A 17500-nucleotide genomic window follows, 5' to 3' on the forward strand; every position below is an offset into this window, starting at 1 on the left:
CACACACACTCACACACTCCTGCCGCTGCCACACCGGTCAGTCCCCCCCCCCCCACACACACACTCCTGCCGCTGCCACACTGGTCAGTCCCTCTCTCTCTCACATACACACACACACACACTCCTGCCGCTGCCACACCGGTCAGTCCCCACACACACACACACACTCCTGCCGCTGCCACACGGGTCAGTCCCTGTCACTCACTCACACACACTCACACACTCCTGCCGCTGCCACACCGGTCAGTCCCCCCCCCACACACACACACTCCTGCCGCTGCCACACTGGTCAGTCCCTCTCTCTCTCACATACACACACACACACACTCCTGCCGCTGCCACACTGGTCAGTCCCCACACACACACACACACACTCCTGATCAGTCATCAGTCGGTTCATCTGCTTCTCATGTCCCACTCATACACACACACACACACACACACACACACACACACACACACATCATGACATCATTTCTGAACAGGTTACTATGGCAGCAGCTGCACGGACGCCTGCGAGCTGAACCCCTGCGAGCACCAATCAGCATGCAGCAGGAAGCCAAGCTCCGCCCACGGATACACCTGCACGTGTCCCAGCAGCTTCTTCGGGCAATACTGCGAGAGAAAGTACGACAGTTTCTGATTCGCTGCAGTGCTGTGATGACGTGTGTGTGTGTGTGTGTGTGTGTGATGATGTGTGTGTGTGTGTGTGTGTGTGTGTGTGATGACGCGTGTGTACTGACGTGTGTGTGTGTTTGTGCGTGATGACGCGTGTTTACTGACGTGTGTGTATTTGTGTGTGTGTGTGATGACGCATGTACTGACGTGTGTGTGTGTGATGACGTGTGTACTGACGTGTGTGTGTGTGTGTGATGACGCGTGTACTGGCGTGTGCGTGTTTTTGTGTGTGTGTGTTTGTGTGTGATTACACTTGTGTACTGACGTGTGTGTGTGTGTGTGTGTGTGTCAGGACGGACCTGCCGTGTCCCCGCGGGTGGTGGGGTGAGAAGTCATGTGGTCCGTGTAACTGTGACACGGCGAAAGGATTCGACGCCGACTGTAATAAGACCAGTGGAGTGTGTCGCTGCAAGGTAATCATACATGACAACACACACACACACACACTCATGTCTGGTTCACTATCTTTGTGGGGACTCTCCACAGACGTAATGGATTTTAAACTGTACATTCTATCCTCCTGATTTTTTTCCGGCGCTGTACCAAAAACAGCCACCGGGTGTCACACACATTCCATTGATTGTTTTTTTATGCATTTTCCTGTAAAGTTCAGTCCAAATATCACGTCCATCGCAAAACAGTCACCGAATATGGAGCCTTGAGACTCTGACCTGTCCGATGATACGTGTTTTGTCAAGATTAGAAGCTATTATGATTATAAAGCAGTTAAAATAAATTGTGTAATATGAGACATGACCCCGCCCACTAGGGGGAGGAGCCTGCTTGAAAAATTTAGAGTACCGTTTCCATGGTAATTCAACATCTGATTTTAAATGGTTTTCACAGGATAAATTTTGAGTTTGTTAGCTTTCGAATGATACCTAAATTATGATTATTACTAAAGTATATGGTACGAAAAAAGGGGATCAAATAAAGAGTGCCAAGCGACCCGCCAGCAGGACCGAGACAGTTAAGAAGTTTTAAAATCATAATTTTGTATGGTTTAATACATTTAATAATGTATTATTTTTATTATATTGTTTCGTTTTTTTACTGAACTATATAGTCTATAATTTATTTTGAATTATTTTATTTTAATATTGTTTAATAAACAGTATTTTTACATATTTTTAAACATATTTTTAATGTATTAACTCTCTTCTCAGGACAATCACTTCCGGCCAGCTTACGGCGATGTGTGTGTGTTGTGCGAGTGTTACGCCGTGGGCTCGTTCTCGCGCGCCTGCGACCGGGACAGTGGTCAGTGTCAGTGTAAGCCGGGGGTCATAGGTCGCCAGTGTGACCGCTGTGATAACCCGTTCGCCGAAGTCTCGCCCAGCGGCTGCGAAGGTCAGTCTCAAACAGTGTCGGGGAAACACATTACAAGTAACTCGAGTTACGTAATCAGATTACTTTTTCAAGTAACTAGTAAAGTAACGCATTACAAGTAACTCGAGTTACGTAATCAGATTACTTTTTCAAGTAACTAGTAAAGTAACGCATTACAAGTAACTTGAGTCATGTAATCGGATTACTTTTTCAAGTAACTTGTAAAGTAACGCATTACAAGTAACTCGAGTTACGTAATCAGATTACTTTTTCAAGTAACTAGTAAAGTAACGCATTACAAGTAACTTGAGTCATGTAATCGGATTACTTTTTCAAGTAACTAGTAAAGTAACGCATTACAAGTAACTCGAGTTACGTAATCAGATTACTTTTTCAAGTAACTAGTAAAGTAACGCATTACAAATAACTCGAGTTACGTAATCAGATTACTTTTTCAAGTAACTAGTAAAGTAATGCATTACAAGTAACTTGAGTCATGTAATCGGATTACTTTTTCAAGTAACTAGTAAAGTAACGCATTACAAGTAACTCGAGTTACGTAATCAGATTACTTTTTCAAGTAACTAGTAAAGTAACGCATTACAAGTAACTCAAGTTACGTAATCAGATTACTTTTTCAAGTAACTAGTAAAGTAACGCATTACAAGTAACTCGAGTCATGTAATCGGATTACTTTTTCAAGTAACTAGTAAAGTAACACATTACAAGTAACTCGAGTTACGTAATCGGATTACTTTTTCAAGTAACTAGTAAAGTAACGCATTACAAGTAACTCGAGTTACGTAATCAGATTACTTTTTCAAGTAACTAGTAAAGTAACGCATTACAAATAACTCGAGTTACGTAATCAGATTACTTTTTCAAGTAACTAGTAAAGTAACGCATTACAAGTAACTTGAGTCATGTAATCGGATTACTTTTACAAGTAACTAGTAAAGTAACGCATTACAAGTAACTCGAGTTACGTAATCAGATTACTTTTTCAAGTAACTAGTAAAGTAATGCATTACAAGTAACTCGAGTTACGTAATCAGATTACTTTTTCAAGTAACTAGTAAAGTAACGCATTACAAGTAACTCGAGTTACGTAATCAGATTACTTTTTCAAGTAACTAGTAAAGTAACGCATTACAAGTAACTCGAGTTACGTAATCAGATTACTTTTTCAAGTAACTAGTAAAGTAACGCATTACAAGTAACTTGAGTCATGTAATCGGATTACTTTTTCAAGTAACTAGTAAAGTAACGCATTACAAGTAACTCGAGTTACGTAATCAGATTACTTTTTCAAGTAACTAGTAAAGTAACGCATTACAAGTAACTCGAGTTACGTAATCGGATTACTTTTTCAAGTAACTAGTAAAGTAACGCATTACAAGTAACTCGAGTTACGTAATCAGATTACTTTTTCAAGTAACTAGTAAAGTAACGCATTACAAGTAACTCAAGTTACGTAATCAGATTACTTTTTCAAGTAACTAGTAAAGTAACGCATTACAAGTAACTCGAGTCATGTAATCGGATTACTTTTTCAAGTAACTAGTAAAGTAACGCATTACAAGTAACTCGAGTTACGTAATCGGATTACTTTTTCAAGTAACTAGTAAAGTAACGAATTACAAGTAACTCGAGTTACGTAATCAGATTACTTTTTCAAGTAACTAGTAAAGTAACGCATTACAAATAACTCGAGTTACGTAATCAGATTACTTTTTCAAGTAACTAGTAAAGTAACGCATTACAAGTAACTTGAGTCATGTAATCGGATTACTTTTTCAAGTAACTAGTAAAGTAACGCATTACAAGTAACTCGAGTTACGTAATCAGATTACTTTTTCAAGTAACTAGTAAAGTAATGCATTACAAGTAACTCGAGTTACGTAATCAGATTACTTTTTCAAGTAACTAGTAAAGTAACGCATTACAAGTAACTCGAGTTACGTAATCAGATTACTTTTTCAAGTAACTAGTAAAGTAACGCATTACAAGTAACTCGAGTTACGTAATCAGATTACTTTTTCAAGTAACTAGTAAAGTAACGCATTACAAGTAACTCGAGTTACGTAATCGGATTACTTTTTCAAGTAACTAGTAAAGTAACGCATTACAAGTAACTCGAGTTACGTAATCGGATTACTTTTTCAAGTAACTAGTAAAGTAACGCATTACAAGTAACTCGAGTTACGTAATCAGATTACTTTTTCAAGTAACTAGTAAAGTAACGCATTACAAGTAACTCGAGTTACGTAATCAGATTACTTTTTCAAGTAACTAGTAAAGTAACGCATTACAAGTAACTCGAGTTACGTAATCAGCTTACTTTTTCAAGTAACTAGTAAAGTAACGCATTACAAGTAACTTGAGTCATGTAATCGGATTACTTTTTCAAGTAACTAGTAAAGTAACGCATTAGAAGTAACTCGAGTTACGTAATCAGATTACTTTTTCAAGTAACTAGTAAAGTAATGCATTAGAAGTAACTCGAGTTACGTAATCAGATTACTTTTTCAAGTAACTAGTAAGTAATTAATACTTTTAAAATTTACAACAAAATATCTGAGTTAATTTTTCAAATAAGTAATGCAAGTTACTTTGTTTTCCCATTTATAAGACTGAGAGCTCTACTGTCCTAATGCTGAGATAAATCGTAAGTGCAGTCATTGTGTGTAAACATGAGGGTTTTTGTAATTCTATTGTAGTGCATTTACTAAATGTCATTTGCACAAAAAAATGATTCACTACTCCTCAAAATTAACCAAATCTGTGACAAAATCAGAAAATACTATGCAAACCCTCAATACTTGAATATGTTCAATAAAACAAATAGCTTTATGCTTTCATCTCACTTTATTGACCGAAGTCTTGCTGATGACCTTTAATGAGTCAGTTAATGAGTTAGTAACTTTCCCCAACACTGGTCTCAAGCTCACGGTACGGCTGAGTCCACCCCCAGAGTTCTTCCAGTGAAGTGTGTGTGTGTGTGTGTGTGTGTGTGTGTGTGTTCCAGTGATCTACGACAGCTGTCCTCAGGCCATCGAGGCGGGCATCTGGTGGCCTCGGACCAAGTTTGGCTTACCGGCCGCCGTCTCGTGTCCGAAAGGATCCGTCGGTAAGAGCCAGACACCATTAAACTCACACGATCTTTATTTTAGTTCCATAACGTTTCGTGTTTGTAGGGGATTTTATGGTACTAGATTATCATAAATCTTGAATCTGTGGATCACAGACTGAAGTTTGAGGTCTTTTAAAGGCCACACCTGGCAGATTATATTATCAGATAATTTTTTGTTGCTTTTTTACATTTATTGTCATGAAAAATGTATAAAAATATTATTTAATTTTTTTATATAAAATATGTATTTTCCAAAACATAGTTTTACTCTAAATCAAAATCATAAATCTGAGCAAGCTGTGATTGTGTGTGTGCAGTACCAAACTCTTCCACTAGGTGACACTCATCTTCCATTCATTTCCAATGCACTCGTTTTTAAAGGGTCATGAAACCCCAAAACACTTTTTTTTAGATGTAAACAGATATGTATAGGCTGCACATCATTGAAAACACAAAGGGTACTCATTAATGGCATTCATATGTGAAAATAGTTATTTTTGCATTTTTCAGAGCGATTTCTGTCTTCCGGTTTGAAAAGCTTAGTCGAAGCAACGTCACAAATGCTGACGTCGACCGCTCCGAGCGATTCTCGATATATATTCATGACATAAAGCTCATTCAGTCCAATCCCTGCGCTGTAGTATGCATACAAGATAATTTAGTTAATATGCATGAGACAGTCACTTCTGTCAGGCTCGTCTTCCATCATTATTGTAGAGATATGGTGGGGAAGTTTTGGAAGCAGCGTGCGGAAAAGTCACGGAGGAAAGCTAGGCGTTGTGCTGATACGAAGTAACGTAAAGGGCGCCGAGCGAGCTGTAACCGGCGCCGTCTGTGGAAGCCTTTGCTACAAAGGCTCGGTAAAGTAAAATTCACCTGAGGAATCGCACGCCGAACCTGCAAGCGTTGACTATCTGTGTCAGGAGTGTAAAATAACCAATCTGTAATCTGTAGGCTAATGAACAAAAGCCACGTCCTCTCCGTTTTATTTGTCGTCACAGCCATGCACTAAACCGCATGTGTTCGGGCTCTTAGTGAAACAGTGTGCTGCATATTTGGACAAATATAGATTTAGCTGCCGAGTGATAGACAGCGCGGATCGTCACGGCAACCCAGCGCGCGTCGCTCTGCTTCAGATGCGCGGTCGAGACTACTGTCACATCGCATGTTGGGTGGTTCACGTTCTCTTATCACGTCGGCGCGTTGTTCATCTTGCCAAAACAGCGTGCATATTTGGACAAATATAGTTTTATCACGTTTGCAAAATATTTCGTCATGCAGAATAACATTTATTTTCATTTCTCACTGAATTATGCTGATTTGAAGAGCTGAATGATTTGCGATCTCTGCTGCACGCCACTCATAGCTCTCTCATTCGCTGTACTCATCCCTCATTTAATCTCACCGTGGTAAACAATGCCAACGTGAACCAAGAACATGTCTCAGAACCGCTGTAACTGCTGCTATTGGGATCGCTAATCTTAATGCACCTACTGACACTCCCCTATTTATGCAAACTTTCCCTCTTTCCACACAATACCATCCCACCTTTTCACAGTCGACCACTCCCCTTTTAACAAGCTTTTTCAAATCGAAGGTGTGAAAAAACACCGCTGCAGCAGGGGGGTCATGACCCTTTAAGTGTCCTTTTCTCATTGTTTTGGTCAATGCCAAATCCTTTACCAAGTTTCATATCATTCCAATGAAGTAAAAATTCAACAACAAAAACAAATAATAATTCCGGTCAAAAACAGTCGGACAGCACCAGAGGGTTAAATTAAGTAAATCCAACAAGACTTTTGAGTAAAATTGTTCCACCTTCATTTCTACAGCGCTGTCACAGTAATGAAGAGAAAGTGATTTATCTACAGCAGATCTACAATAAAGTTATTGTCCAGCTCAAGTCAGTCTTTGACTGATTCCTCTCCAATGTAAAAAGTCATTGGTTATTTACTTTAGGGCCACTTACACAACACCATTTTCAAACAAAATAGTAAACTTTTTAAATTTTGCAAACACTTTTTTTTATTTGTATGTATGCAGTGTTTAATAGGGAGCCAGTGCAGTGTTGACAGAACTGGGCTAATATCATCAAACTTCCTGGTTCTAGTAAGAACTCAAGTAAGAAGAAAAAATAAGTTTGTTTATTAAGCGAGCAGGGCAGCCACCCAGTAGAGCATTACAATAATCTAGCCTTGAGCTCATGAACGCATCGACTAGCATGAATTGCATTGAAAGCATGTGCCGTAATTTAGATATATTTTTAAAGCTCCACTGTGTGATATTTATCTAGTGGTGAAACGGTATATGACCATCCAGTGAATAATAGTTTCTGTTCCTCTTGATTTCGATTTCGTTTCTATGGTGGCCGATTTAGTCATGGCTTCCAGTTCGACCTCTTCGGTGAGTGTTGCTTCAAGTGATGAGGTTACTTTTGAAAACTATTATAATTTGCAGTTATTTAATTTGCCAAATGATCTATGATCAAATTAATCTATGTAAAATGAATAATAGTTTTAAGTTTTCGTTATTTTTTTACCATTTTATTATTAACATCAGCTATCAGGTTCCCAGATGAATGCGAGCTAATCTTAGTAAAGTAACTTTTATCAGCGCTATCGTTATTCTGTATATTGTACGACATCACTAGCGTAAGGCAAACAAATTATAATGCAATTAAAATATTAATGTCATGTTATCCGTCATAGAACACGGATTTATGTTATAAGGTAAACAATACTTTTTCATCATTGACGCGAGGAAAACTATCCTAGACGTCGTTCTAGTGTTATGCACAGCACACCATGATATCATTAGCCAAGCAACAATAAAACTTCCAAGTGTCCATTTCAAATGAAAGATTGGTATCAGAGAGCACACCCAGGTGTTTTTATCATGTGCAGGAACTGCGATCCGCCACTGCGACGAGCACAAGGGCTGGCTGTCGCCGAACCTCTTTAACTGCACGTCCGTGAGCTTCGGCAAACTCAAGACGCTGGTGAGAATCTCACACACACACATACACACGTCCGCGAAGCCGCTATGGCAAACGTATTGGGAAAATAGCCGAGTTGGATTTTGCTACTCCTCCTGTGTGATTTATAAGATGTTTTCCTCATGGGGACCTAAAAATGTCCCCACAAGGACAAGGATTTCGGATATTGCCATCTTTGTGGGGACATTTTGTCCCCATAACGTAGGGATTACCAGGTCACACACACACACACACACACACACACACACACACACACACACACACACACACACTGCCCCTGCCCCTAAACCTACCCATCACAGGAAACATTCTGCATTTTTACTTTCTCAAAAAAACATCATTTAGTATGTTTTTAAGGCCATTTGAATTATGAGGACATTTGATATGTCCTCATAAACCACATTTATAGTGTAATACCAGTGTAATACCCATGTAGTTATACAAATTTGTGTCCTCATAAACCACATAAACAGGCTCACACACACACACACACACACACACACACACACACACACACACACACACACACACACACACACACACACACACACACACACACACACACACTTTCTGGTTCAAGTAAGAAGAAAAAATAAGTTTGTTTATTAAGCGAGCAGGGCAACCACCCAGTAGAGCATTACAATAATCTAGCCTTGAGCTCATGAACGCATCGACTAACTGTTCAGCATTTGGCACTGAGAGCATGTGCCGTAATTTAGATATATTTTTAAGATGGTAGAATGCGGTTTTATAGACCAATGAATGAGGTGACAATAATAGCTTAGCAGCCACCCAGAACAGCCTAGCAACCGCTGGTGAGAATCTCACACACACCGTGTCCCCCGCGTGTCCTCACGAGTGTGTGTTGTGTCCGCAGGCGGAGCGTCTGGCGCGTAACGCGTCTCTGATGGACTCCGCTAGCGTTCAGCAAACGGCCGCGCTGCTGCGTAACGCCACAAGGAGCGCCGGAGAGTTCTACGGCAGTGACGTGAAGGTGGCGTATCAGCTGACGCGCTCCATCCTGACCCACGAGAGCGCCCAGACAGGCTTCAACCTCAGCGCCACGCAGGACGTGCTGTTCAACGAGGTACACGCGCCACGCCCACTTCACTTACTAATTCATTTAGATAACGCACAAAATATCGAGGTATGCATGTGTGTGTTTAGCGCTAAAAACATGCTACAATTAAAGGGTCAGTTCAGCCAGAAATGAAATGTCTGTCATTAACTCCTCCCCCTAATGTCGCTCCACACCCGTCAGACCTCCGCTCATCTTCACACACAGTTTAAGATATTTTATATTTAGTCCGAGAGCGTATGCAAGTGTATGCACACTATACTGTCCATGTCCAGAAAGGGAATAAAAACATCATCACAGTAGTCCATATGAGACATCAGTGGGTTAATTAGAGTCTCTTGAAGCATCCAAAATACATTTGGGTCCAAAAATAACAAAAACTACGACTTTATTCAGCATTGGCTTCTCTTCCGCGTTTGTGTTCAATCCTCAAATAAAGATTCAAACGGTTATGAATCAGCAAATTGAGTCATGATTTGGATCGCGTGTCAAACTGCTGAAATCACGAGACATTGGCGAGTTAATGAGTTAATGACAGACATTTCATTTCTGGGTGAACTAACCCTTTGAGGCATGTTGACAATTTTTCTTGAGTAAAGAAACACATTATTTCTTGCTTTGCACCTCAGCTACTATAAATAAAATTAATAAAAAATGAAATATAGGTTAATGAACCAGTTCAAAGTGATTTGTTCATTTATTTGATTTTTTGCGTTTTTTTCATGGATTAAAAGAGGTGGACAAAGTACTTCATTACTTGAGTAAAAGTAACAGTACTGCTGGTCAAATATTACTCCTTTATAAATGTGAAAGTTGTAAAAAAGTTTGTTTCAGAAGTACTTCAGTATCAAAAGTAAATGTCCTTCTTTATGTCGCCGCATTATTGTATTATAGTTGTATAAATGCACATTATGCCATCATGGTTTAAGCCAGTCAGTGACGCTCCATCTGACACACTAGCAGACGACTAACTTAAACTCATTTAAATACTTGTAGAAAAGTTACAAAGCTGCTGTCACTTTAAGGCCGAATGCACGGATCCAATACACTGATACACATCTGATATTCTCACACTGTTCACCTTCACTGAAGACAGAATCAACTTTGTTTATGTGAATCCTCCACTAAATGAGCATTTGGACATCCGTCTTCTTCCATTTTGCTCTAAACTATAAATCAGTGTTTAATAAATGCTGTGAAATCATTGAACTTCACGAGACTCTACAAGAGTGATTCCTGAAAGGCTTTCTGCAAAAACCCAAACACCTTTTAAAGAAGAAAAAAATCATCACTGACTTTCAAAGCTGCGACAGAAACGACTTTCCACTTCGAGGACCTTGATAGAAATGTAGTGGAGTAAAGAGGACGATATTTGTCTTTCAGATGGAGTGAAGTTAAAGTCAGAAGATTACAGAAAAAATAATACTCCAGTAAAGCACAGAGACTCAAACAGTGAACTTCAGTACAGGACTCGAGGAAATGAGCTGAGGGACTGACCAGCTCTGGTTACTTGTTAATTTAGATAATGCACGGAATAATGGCGTATGCATGTGCGTTTAGCGTGGAAAATATGCTACAATTAATGCATGTTGACAATTTTTCTTGAGCAAAGAAACACATTATTTCTTACTTTGCACCTCAGCTACTATTAAATATAATTAATAAAATAAAATAAAAATGAACCAGTTCAAAGTGATTCGTTCATTTTTTTGATTCTTTGTGCTTTTTTCATGGATTGAAAACGTTTAGCCCTCTCTCTGTATTCAACTTCTTAGATTGTTAGATTCTTAGATTCAGCTTTTTATTTGCTATATTTTAAGCTATATTTGCTATAATTAGTAGCTTGAAGGCAGTATCTTCACCATGACTGTTCTTTTCTCTGATTGGCCGCAGCACCTGATGCAGGTGGGCAGTGCCATCCTGTCAGCGGAGACTCGTGGCCACTGGGAGCTCATCCAGAAAACTGAAGGTGGCACGGCCACATTACTGCGCCAGTTTGAGGAGTACACCAACACCCTCGCGCAGAACATGAGGAAGACCTACCTGAGCCCCTTCACCATCGTCACGCCCAACATCGGTCAGAACACGCATGCACACACACTCCTTACAAACCTAGATGTACAAAATGAGTGTTTCTGGTTCTTTGGATAAAGAACCTCAGGCCACGCCCACTGACTCTTAGCTCACTTAAGTCGTCTTATGTGATGTTCAAACCTGATTCCCAAAAAGTGAGGACACTGTACAAACTGTGAATAAAAACAGAATGATGTGGAGGTTTCAAATTTCAATAATTTATTCAGAATACAACATAGATGACGTATCAAATGTTTAAACTGAGAAAATGTATCATTTTAAGGGAAAAATAAGTTGATTTTAAATTTCAGGGCATCAACACATCTCAGTAAAGTTGTGCCGTGGCCATGTTTCCCCCTGTCTGTCATCCCCTCTTCTTATTATATCAGTCTGCAAACGTCTGGGCACTGAGGAGACGAGCTGCTCAAGTTTAGTAATAGGAATGTTGTCCCATTCTTGTCTAACACAGGCTTCTAGTTGCTCAACTGTCTCAGGTCTTCTTTATCGCATCTTCCTCTTTATGATGTGCCAAATGTTTTCTAATGGTGAAAGATCTGGACTGCAGGCTGGCCATTTCAGTGCCGGATCCTTCTTCTACACAGCCATGATGTTGTAATTGATGCAGTGTGTGCTCTGGCATTGTCATGTTGGAGAATGCAAGGTCTTCCCTGAAAGAGACGCCGTCTGGATGGAGCAGATGTTGTTCTAGAACTTGGATAGACCTTTCAGCATTGATGGCCTTTCCAGATGTGTAAGCTGCCCCTGCCACACACACTCATGAACCCCAGACCATCAGAGATCAGCTTCTGAACTGAGCGCTGAGAACAGCTTGGGTTGTCCTTGTCCTCTTTAGTCCGGATGACATGGCGTCCCAGTTTTCCAAAAAGAACTCCAAATTTTGATGTAGCATTCCTGAATGTGATGCAAGGGCTGAAGATCACGGGCATCCAGTATGGTTTTCCGACCTTGTCCCTTACGCACAGAGATTGTTTCAGATTCTCGAAATCTTTGGATGATATTAATCACTGTAGAAGAGGATAACTTCAAACTCTTTTGAGTTTGGGGGATCCTGTGTCCATCTTGGCTTCTGAGAGACACTGCCACTCTGAGAGGCTCTTTTTATACCCAATCATGTTGCCAATTGACCTAATAAGTGGAAAAATTGGTCCTCCTGCTGTTCCCTATATGTACATTCCTTATATTTACATTTAACTTGGAATGTGTAGCTCTCATAAAATCCAAAATGTGCCAATATTTGGCATGACATTTCAAAATGTCTCACTTTCAACATTTGATATGTTATCTATATTCTAATGTGAATAAAATATAAGTTTGAGATTTTTAAATTATTGCATTCCTTTTTTATTTCCAATTTGCACAGTGTCCCAACTTTTTTGGGATCGGGTTTGTAGTTGTAGTGTTTTGGTATTGTATATGGACTCATGCGTGTGTAATTCCAGTCATCTCCATCGATCGTTTGGAGAAGATGAATTTCGCCGGAGCTAAACTGCCACGGTATCAGTCTCTGCGCGGGCCACGCCCACTCGACCTGGAGACGGCCGTCACTCTTCCCGACTCCGTCTTTATCCCCGCCCCCGAGGGGAAAGGTCACCGGCACCACATCGAGCCAATCGCAGAGTCCGGTAAAAACCACACGGCCAGTCGGAAGAGACGGCATCCGGAAGAGCGCGAGCAGGACGCCATTGCTAGCGTGATCATCTTCCACAGCCTGGCGGCACTGCTGCCGGAGCGATACGACACGGACAAGAGGAGTCTGAGGTGAGAGCGGACCACGAGATCGAGACTCAGAGACTCGCTTGGTCACTGATCTAACGCTGTGTGTGTGTGTATTCAGGGTTCCCAAGCGTCCTGTCATCAACACTCCTGTGGTCAGTATAACGGTTCATGACAACGAGGAGTTACTGCAGCACACGCTGGATAAACCAATCACAGTGCAGTTCCGTCTGGTGACCACTGAGGAGCGCTCTAAACCCATCTGTGTTTTCTGGAACCACTCCATAGTGTGAGTACTTACACGATTTATACTCATACTTACAAGATTGTGAATACTCACACAATTAATATTCATATACTTATAAGATTGTGAGTACTTACACAATTAATACTCATATACTTACAAGATTGTGTACTTACAAGATTGTGAGTGCTTACGCAATTAATGCTCATATACTTACAAGATTGTGAGTACTTACACAATTAATACTCATATACTTACAAGATTGTGTACTTACAAGATTGTGAGTGCTTACGCAATTAATGCTCATATACTTACAAGATTGTGAGTACTTACACAATTAATACTCATATATTTACAAGATTGTGAGTACTTACGCAATTAATACTCATATACTTACAAGATTGTGAGTGCTTACACAATTAATACTCATATACTTACAAGATTGTGAGTGCTTACGCAATTAATACTCATATACTTACAAGATTGTGTACTTACAAGATTGTGAGTGCTTACGCAATTAATGCTCATATACTTACAAGATTGTGAGTACTTACACAATTAATACTCATATACTTACAATATTGTGAGAACTTACACAATTAATACTCATATACTTTCAAGATTGTGAGTACTTACGCAATTAATACTCATATACTTACAAGATTGTGAGTGGTTACACAATTAATACTCATATACTTACAAGATTGTGAGTGCTTACGCAATTAATGCTCATATACTTACAAGATATACTTACAAGATTGTGAGTACTTACACAATTAATACTCATATACTTACAAGATTGTGAGTACTTACACAATTAATACTCATATACTTACAAGATTGTGAGTACTTACACAATTAATACTCATATACTTACAATATTGTGAGAACTTACACAATTAATACTCATATACTTTCAAGATTGTGAGTACTTACGCAATTAATACTCATATACTTACAAGATTGTGAGTGGTTACACAATTAATACTCATATACTTACAAGATTGTGAGTGCTTACGCAATTAATGCTCATATACTTACAAGATATACTTACAAGATTGTGAGTACTTACACAATTAATACTCATATACTTACAAGATTGTGAGTACTTACACAATTAATACTCATATACTTACAAGATTGTGAGTACTTACACAATTAATACTCATATACTTACAAGATTGTGAGTGCTTACGCAATTAATACTCATATACTTACAAGATTGTAAGTACTTACACAATTAATACTCATATACTTACAAGATTGTGACTAATAACATGATTAATACTCATATACTTACAAGATTGTGAGTGCTTACACAATTAATACTTATAAACTTACAAGATTGTGAGTACTTACACAATTAATACTCATAAACTTACAAGATTGTGAGTACTTACACAATAAATACTCATAAACTTACAAGATTGTGAGTACTTACACAATTAATACTCATATACGTACAAAATTGTGAGTGCTTACGCAATTAATACTCATATACTTACAAGATTGTAAGTACTTACACAATTAATACTCATATACTTACAAGATTGTGAGTGCTTACACAATTAATACTCATATACTTACAAGATTGTGAGTACTAACACGATTAATACTCATATACTTACAAGATTGTGAGTGCTTACACAATTAATACTTATAAACTTACAAGATTGTGAGTACTTACACAATTAATACTCATAAACTTACAAGATTGTGAGTACTTACACAATTAATACTCATAAACTTACAAGATTGTGAGTACTTACACAATTAATACTCATATACTTACAAGATTGTGAGTACTTACACAATTAATACTCATATACTTACAAGATTGTGAGTACTAACACGATTAATACTCATATACTTACAAGATTGTGAGTGCTTACACAATTAATACTTATAAACTTACAAGATTGTGAGTACTTACACAATTAATACTCGTAAACTTACAAGATTGTGAGTACTTACACAATTAATACTCGTAAACTTACAAGATTGTGAGTACTTACACAATTAATACTCATATACTTACAAGATTGTGAGTGCTTACGCAATTAATACTCATATACTTACAAGATTGTGAGTACTAACACGATTAATACTCATATACTTACAAGATTGTGAGTGCTTACACAATTAATACTTATAAACTTACAAGATTGTGAGTACTTACACAATTAATACTCATAAACTTACAAGATTGTGAGTACTAACACGATTAATACTCATATACTTACAAGATTGTGAGTGCTTACACAATTAATACTCATAAACTTACAAGATTGTGAGTACTTACGCAATTAATACTCATATACTTACAAGATTGTGAGTACTTACACGATTAATACTCATATAATTTCAAGGTTGTGAGTACTTATCTCTATATAATTTGTAAGCATAAGATGTTTGCGTGTGTGTGTGCAGTGCGGGCGGTCTGGGCGGCTGGTCCTCGAAGGGTTGTGAGGTGGTCTTCAGGAACAGCACACACATCAGCTGCCAGTGTTACCATATGACCAGCTTTGCTGTGCTCATGGACGTCTCACGCCGAGAGGTGACACACCCAATCTAACCATAACCTGCTTACAACCAAGCCTTGTGTAGTTTTTGATGCTCACCCTGGCCTTTGTTCAGACTAGCCTAGCAACCATGTAGATACATGAACCAGAACTAACATAGGGTTGGTTTCATTTAACTTAGGGCAGTGCACTGATTCCATAGCAACTTTCTAGCAACCATATTTAAAGCCAAGCAACCTAGAAATTACTGAAAAACTGGTATTTTATTACTTGATTTATAATGTATTTTAGCGTAACTTGTAACATTCTGTCCAGGCACTACCGATGTAAAACAGCCTTTGGCCAGTTATGATGCATTTACAGTAATGTCCTTGTTAAATAAATAAACAATATAAAAAACAAATTCCAACCACATAGAAATGCCATAGCAACCACTACCAACCACATAGAAACACCCTAGCCACTACAAAGATAACTTTAGCAACCACATAGCAAGGCCCTAACAATCAAGCAGAAAACCCAACAAACACCCTAGCAACACCCTAGCAACCACTCAGTAATGCCCCAGAAATCACAAATCCAGACTATTTCTTGCGCTGAAGATGACTTTCAGAATCAGGCACTTCCTGTTTACTTCCAGATCTAGTCTTGTTGTGTCCTCCCGTCTGACTGAGTGGACATAAACAGCTGTGTGTGTGTGTGTGTACGCGCGCGTGTGTGTGCATGTGTGCGTGCGTGTGTGTGCAGAACGGAGAGATCCTGCCGGTGAAGCTGATCACCTGGGGTTCGGTGGGCGTGACGCTGGGCTTCCTCTTCCTCACTATCGTCTTCCTCAGCTGCCTGAGGGCCGCCAGCAGCAACAAGACCAGCATCGCCATCAACGGGGCGGCCGCGCTCTTCATCGCACACCTCATCTTCATCCTGGGCATCAATCAGGCCGACAACCCGGTAACACACGTCTCTGTGTGTGCGTTTGTGTGTGTGTGGGCATGTTTTTGTGACATATGAGGACTCAAATGTGTGTAATGCCATGGGTATGACACAGGTATTACAGGAGAGGGTGAACTATGAGGACATTACCCATGTCCCCACTTTACAAAAGGCTTATAAATCAAACAGGAGGAGTTTTTATGAGAAAGTAAAAATGGAGAATGTTTCCTGTGATGGGTAGGTTTAGGGGCAGTGTGTGTGTGTGTGTGTGTGTGTGTGTGTGTAATGGGTAGGCTTAGGGACTGTGTGTGTGTCTATGTGTGTGTCTGTGTGTGTGTCTGTGTGTGTGTGTGTGTGTGTGTGTGTGTGTGTGTGTGTGTGTGTGTGTGTGTGTGTGTGTGTGTGTGTGTGTGTGTGTGTGTGATGGGTAGGTTTAAGGGCAGTGTAAGGGGATAGAAAATACGGTTTGTACAGTATAAAAACCATTACGCCTATGGAATGTCCCCATATGTCACAAATGTGTGTGTGTGTGTGATTGTGTGTGTGTGTGGACCTGTGTGTGACGAGGCTTGTTTCCCTGCAGTTCGTGTGTACGTTGATGGCCATCCTGCTGCACTTCTTCTGGCTGTGTGTGTTCTCCTGGCTTTTCCTGGAGGGGCTCCATGTGTACCGAATGCGGAGCGAGCTGCGGGACATCAACTTTGGCCCCATGCGCTTCTACTACCTGATTGGCTGGGGCGTGCCAGCTTTCATCACGGGGCTGGCGGTGGGGCTCGACCCCGAG

The 17500-nt window shown here is 39.6% G+C and overlaps 1 protein-coding gene across 1 annotated transcript in view; it reads left to right on the top strand.

Moving 5' to 3' along the window:
• The window catches only part of celsr2 (cadherin, EGF LAG seven-pass G-type receptor 2), a 114692-nt gene that overhangs the window by 63709 nt on the left and 33483 nt on the right, over positions 1 to 17500 (top strand). The window contains exons 11-22 of the mRNA XM_067416549.1: positions 486 to 627; positions 971 to 1091; positions 1845 to 2028; positions 5036 to 5137; positions 8044 to 8138; positions 9013 to 9222; positions 11107 to 11290; positions 12747 to 13065; positions 13142 to 13309; positions 15695 to 15821; positions 16534 to 16734; positions 17300 to 17500. The exon at positions 17300 to 17500 is cut by the window's right edge and continues 87 nt beyond it. Coding sequence (XP_067272650.1) covers positions 486 to 627; positions 971 to 1091; positions 1845 to 2028; positions 5036 to 5137; positions 8044 to 8138; positions 9013 to 9222; positions 11107 to 11290; positions 12747 to 13065; positions 13142 to 13309; positions 15695 to 15821; positions 16534 to 16734; positions 17300 to 17500 — 2054 coding nt within the window. The remainder of the gene's footprint in view (positions 1 to 485; positions 628 to 970; positions 1092 to 1844; positions 2029 to 5035; positions 5138 to 8043; positions 8139 to 9012; positions 9223 to 11106; positions 11291 to 12746; positions 13066 to 13141; positions 13310 to 15694; positions 15822 to 16533; positions 16735 to 17299) is intronic.

The sequence above is a fragment of the Pseudorasbora parva genome, chromosome 14, assembly GCF_024679245.1.
Source record: "Pseudorasbora parva isolate DD20220531a chromosome 14, ASM2467924v1, whole genome shotgun sequence".
Classification (NCBI taxonomy): Eukaryota; Metazoa; Chordata; class Actinopteri; order Cypriniformes; family Gobionidae; genus Pseudorasbora; species Pseudorasbora parva.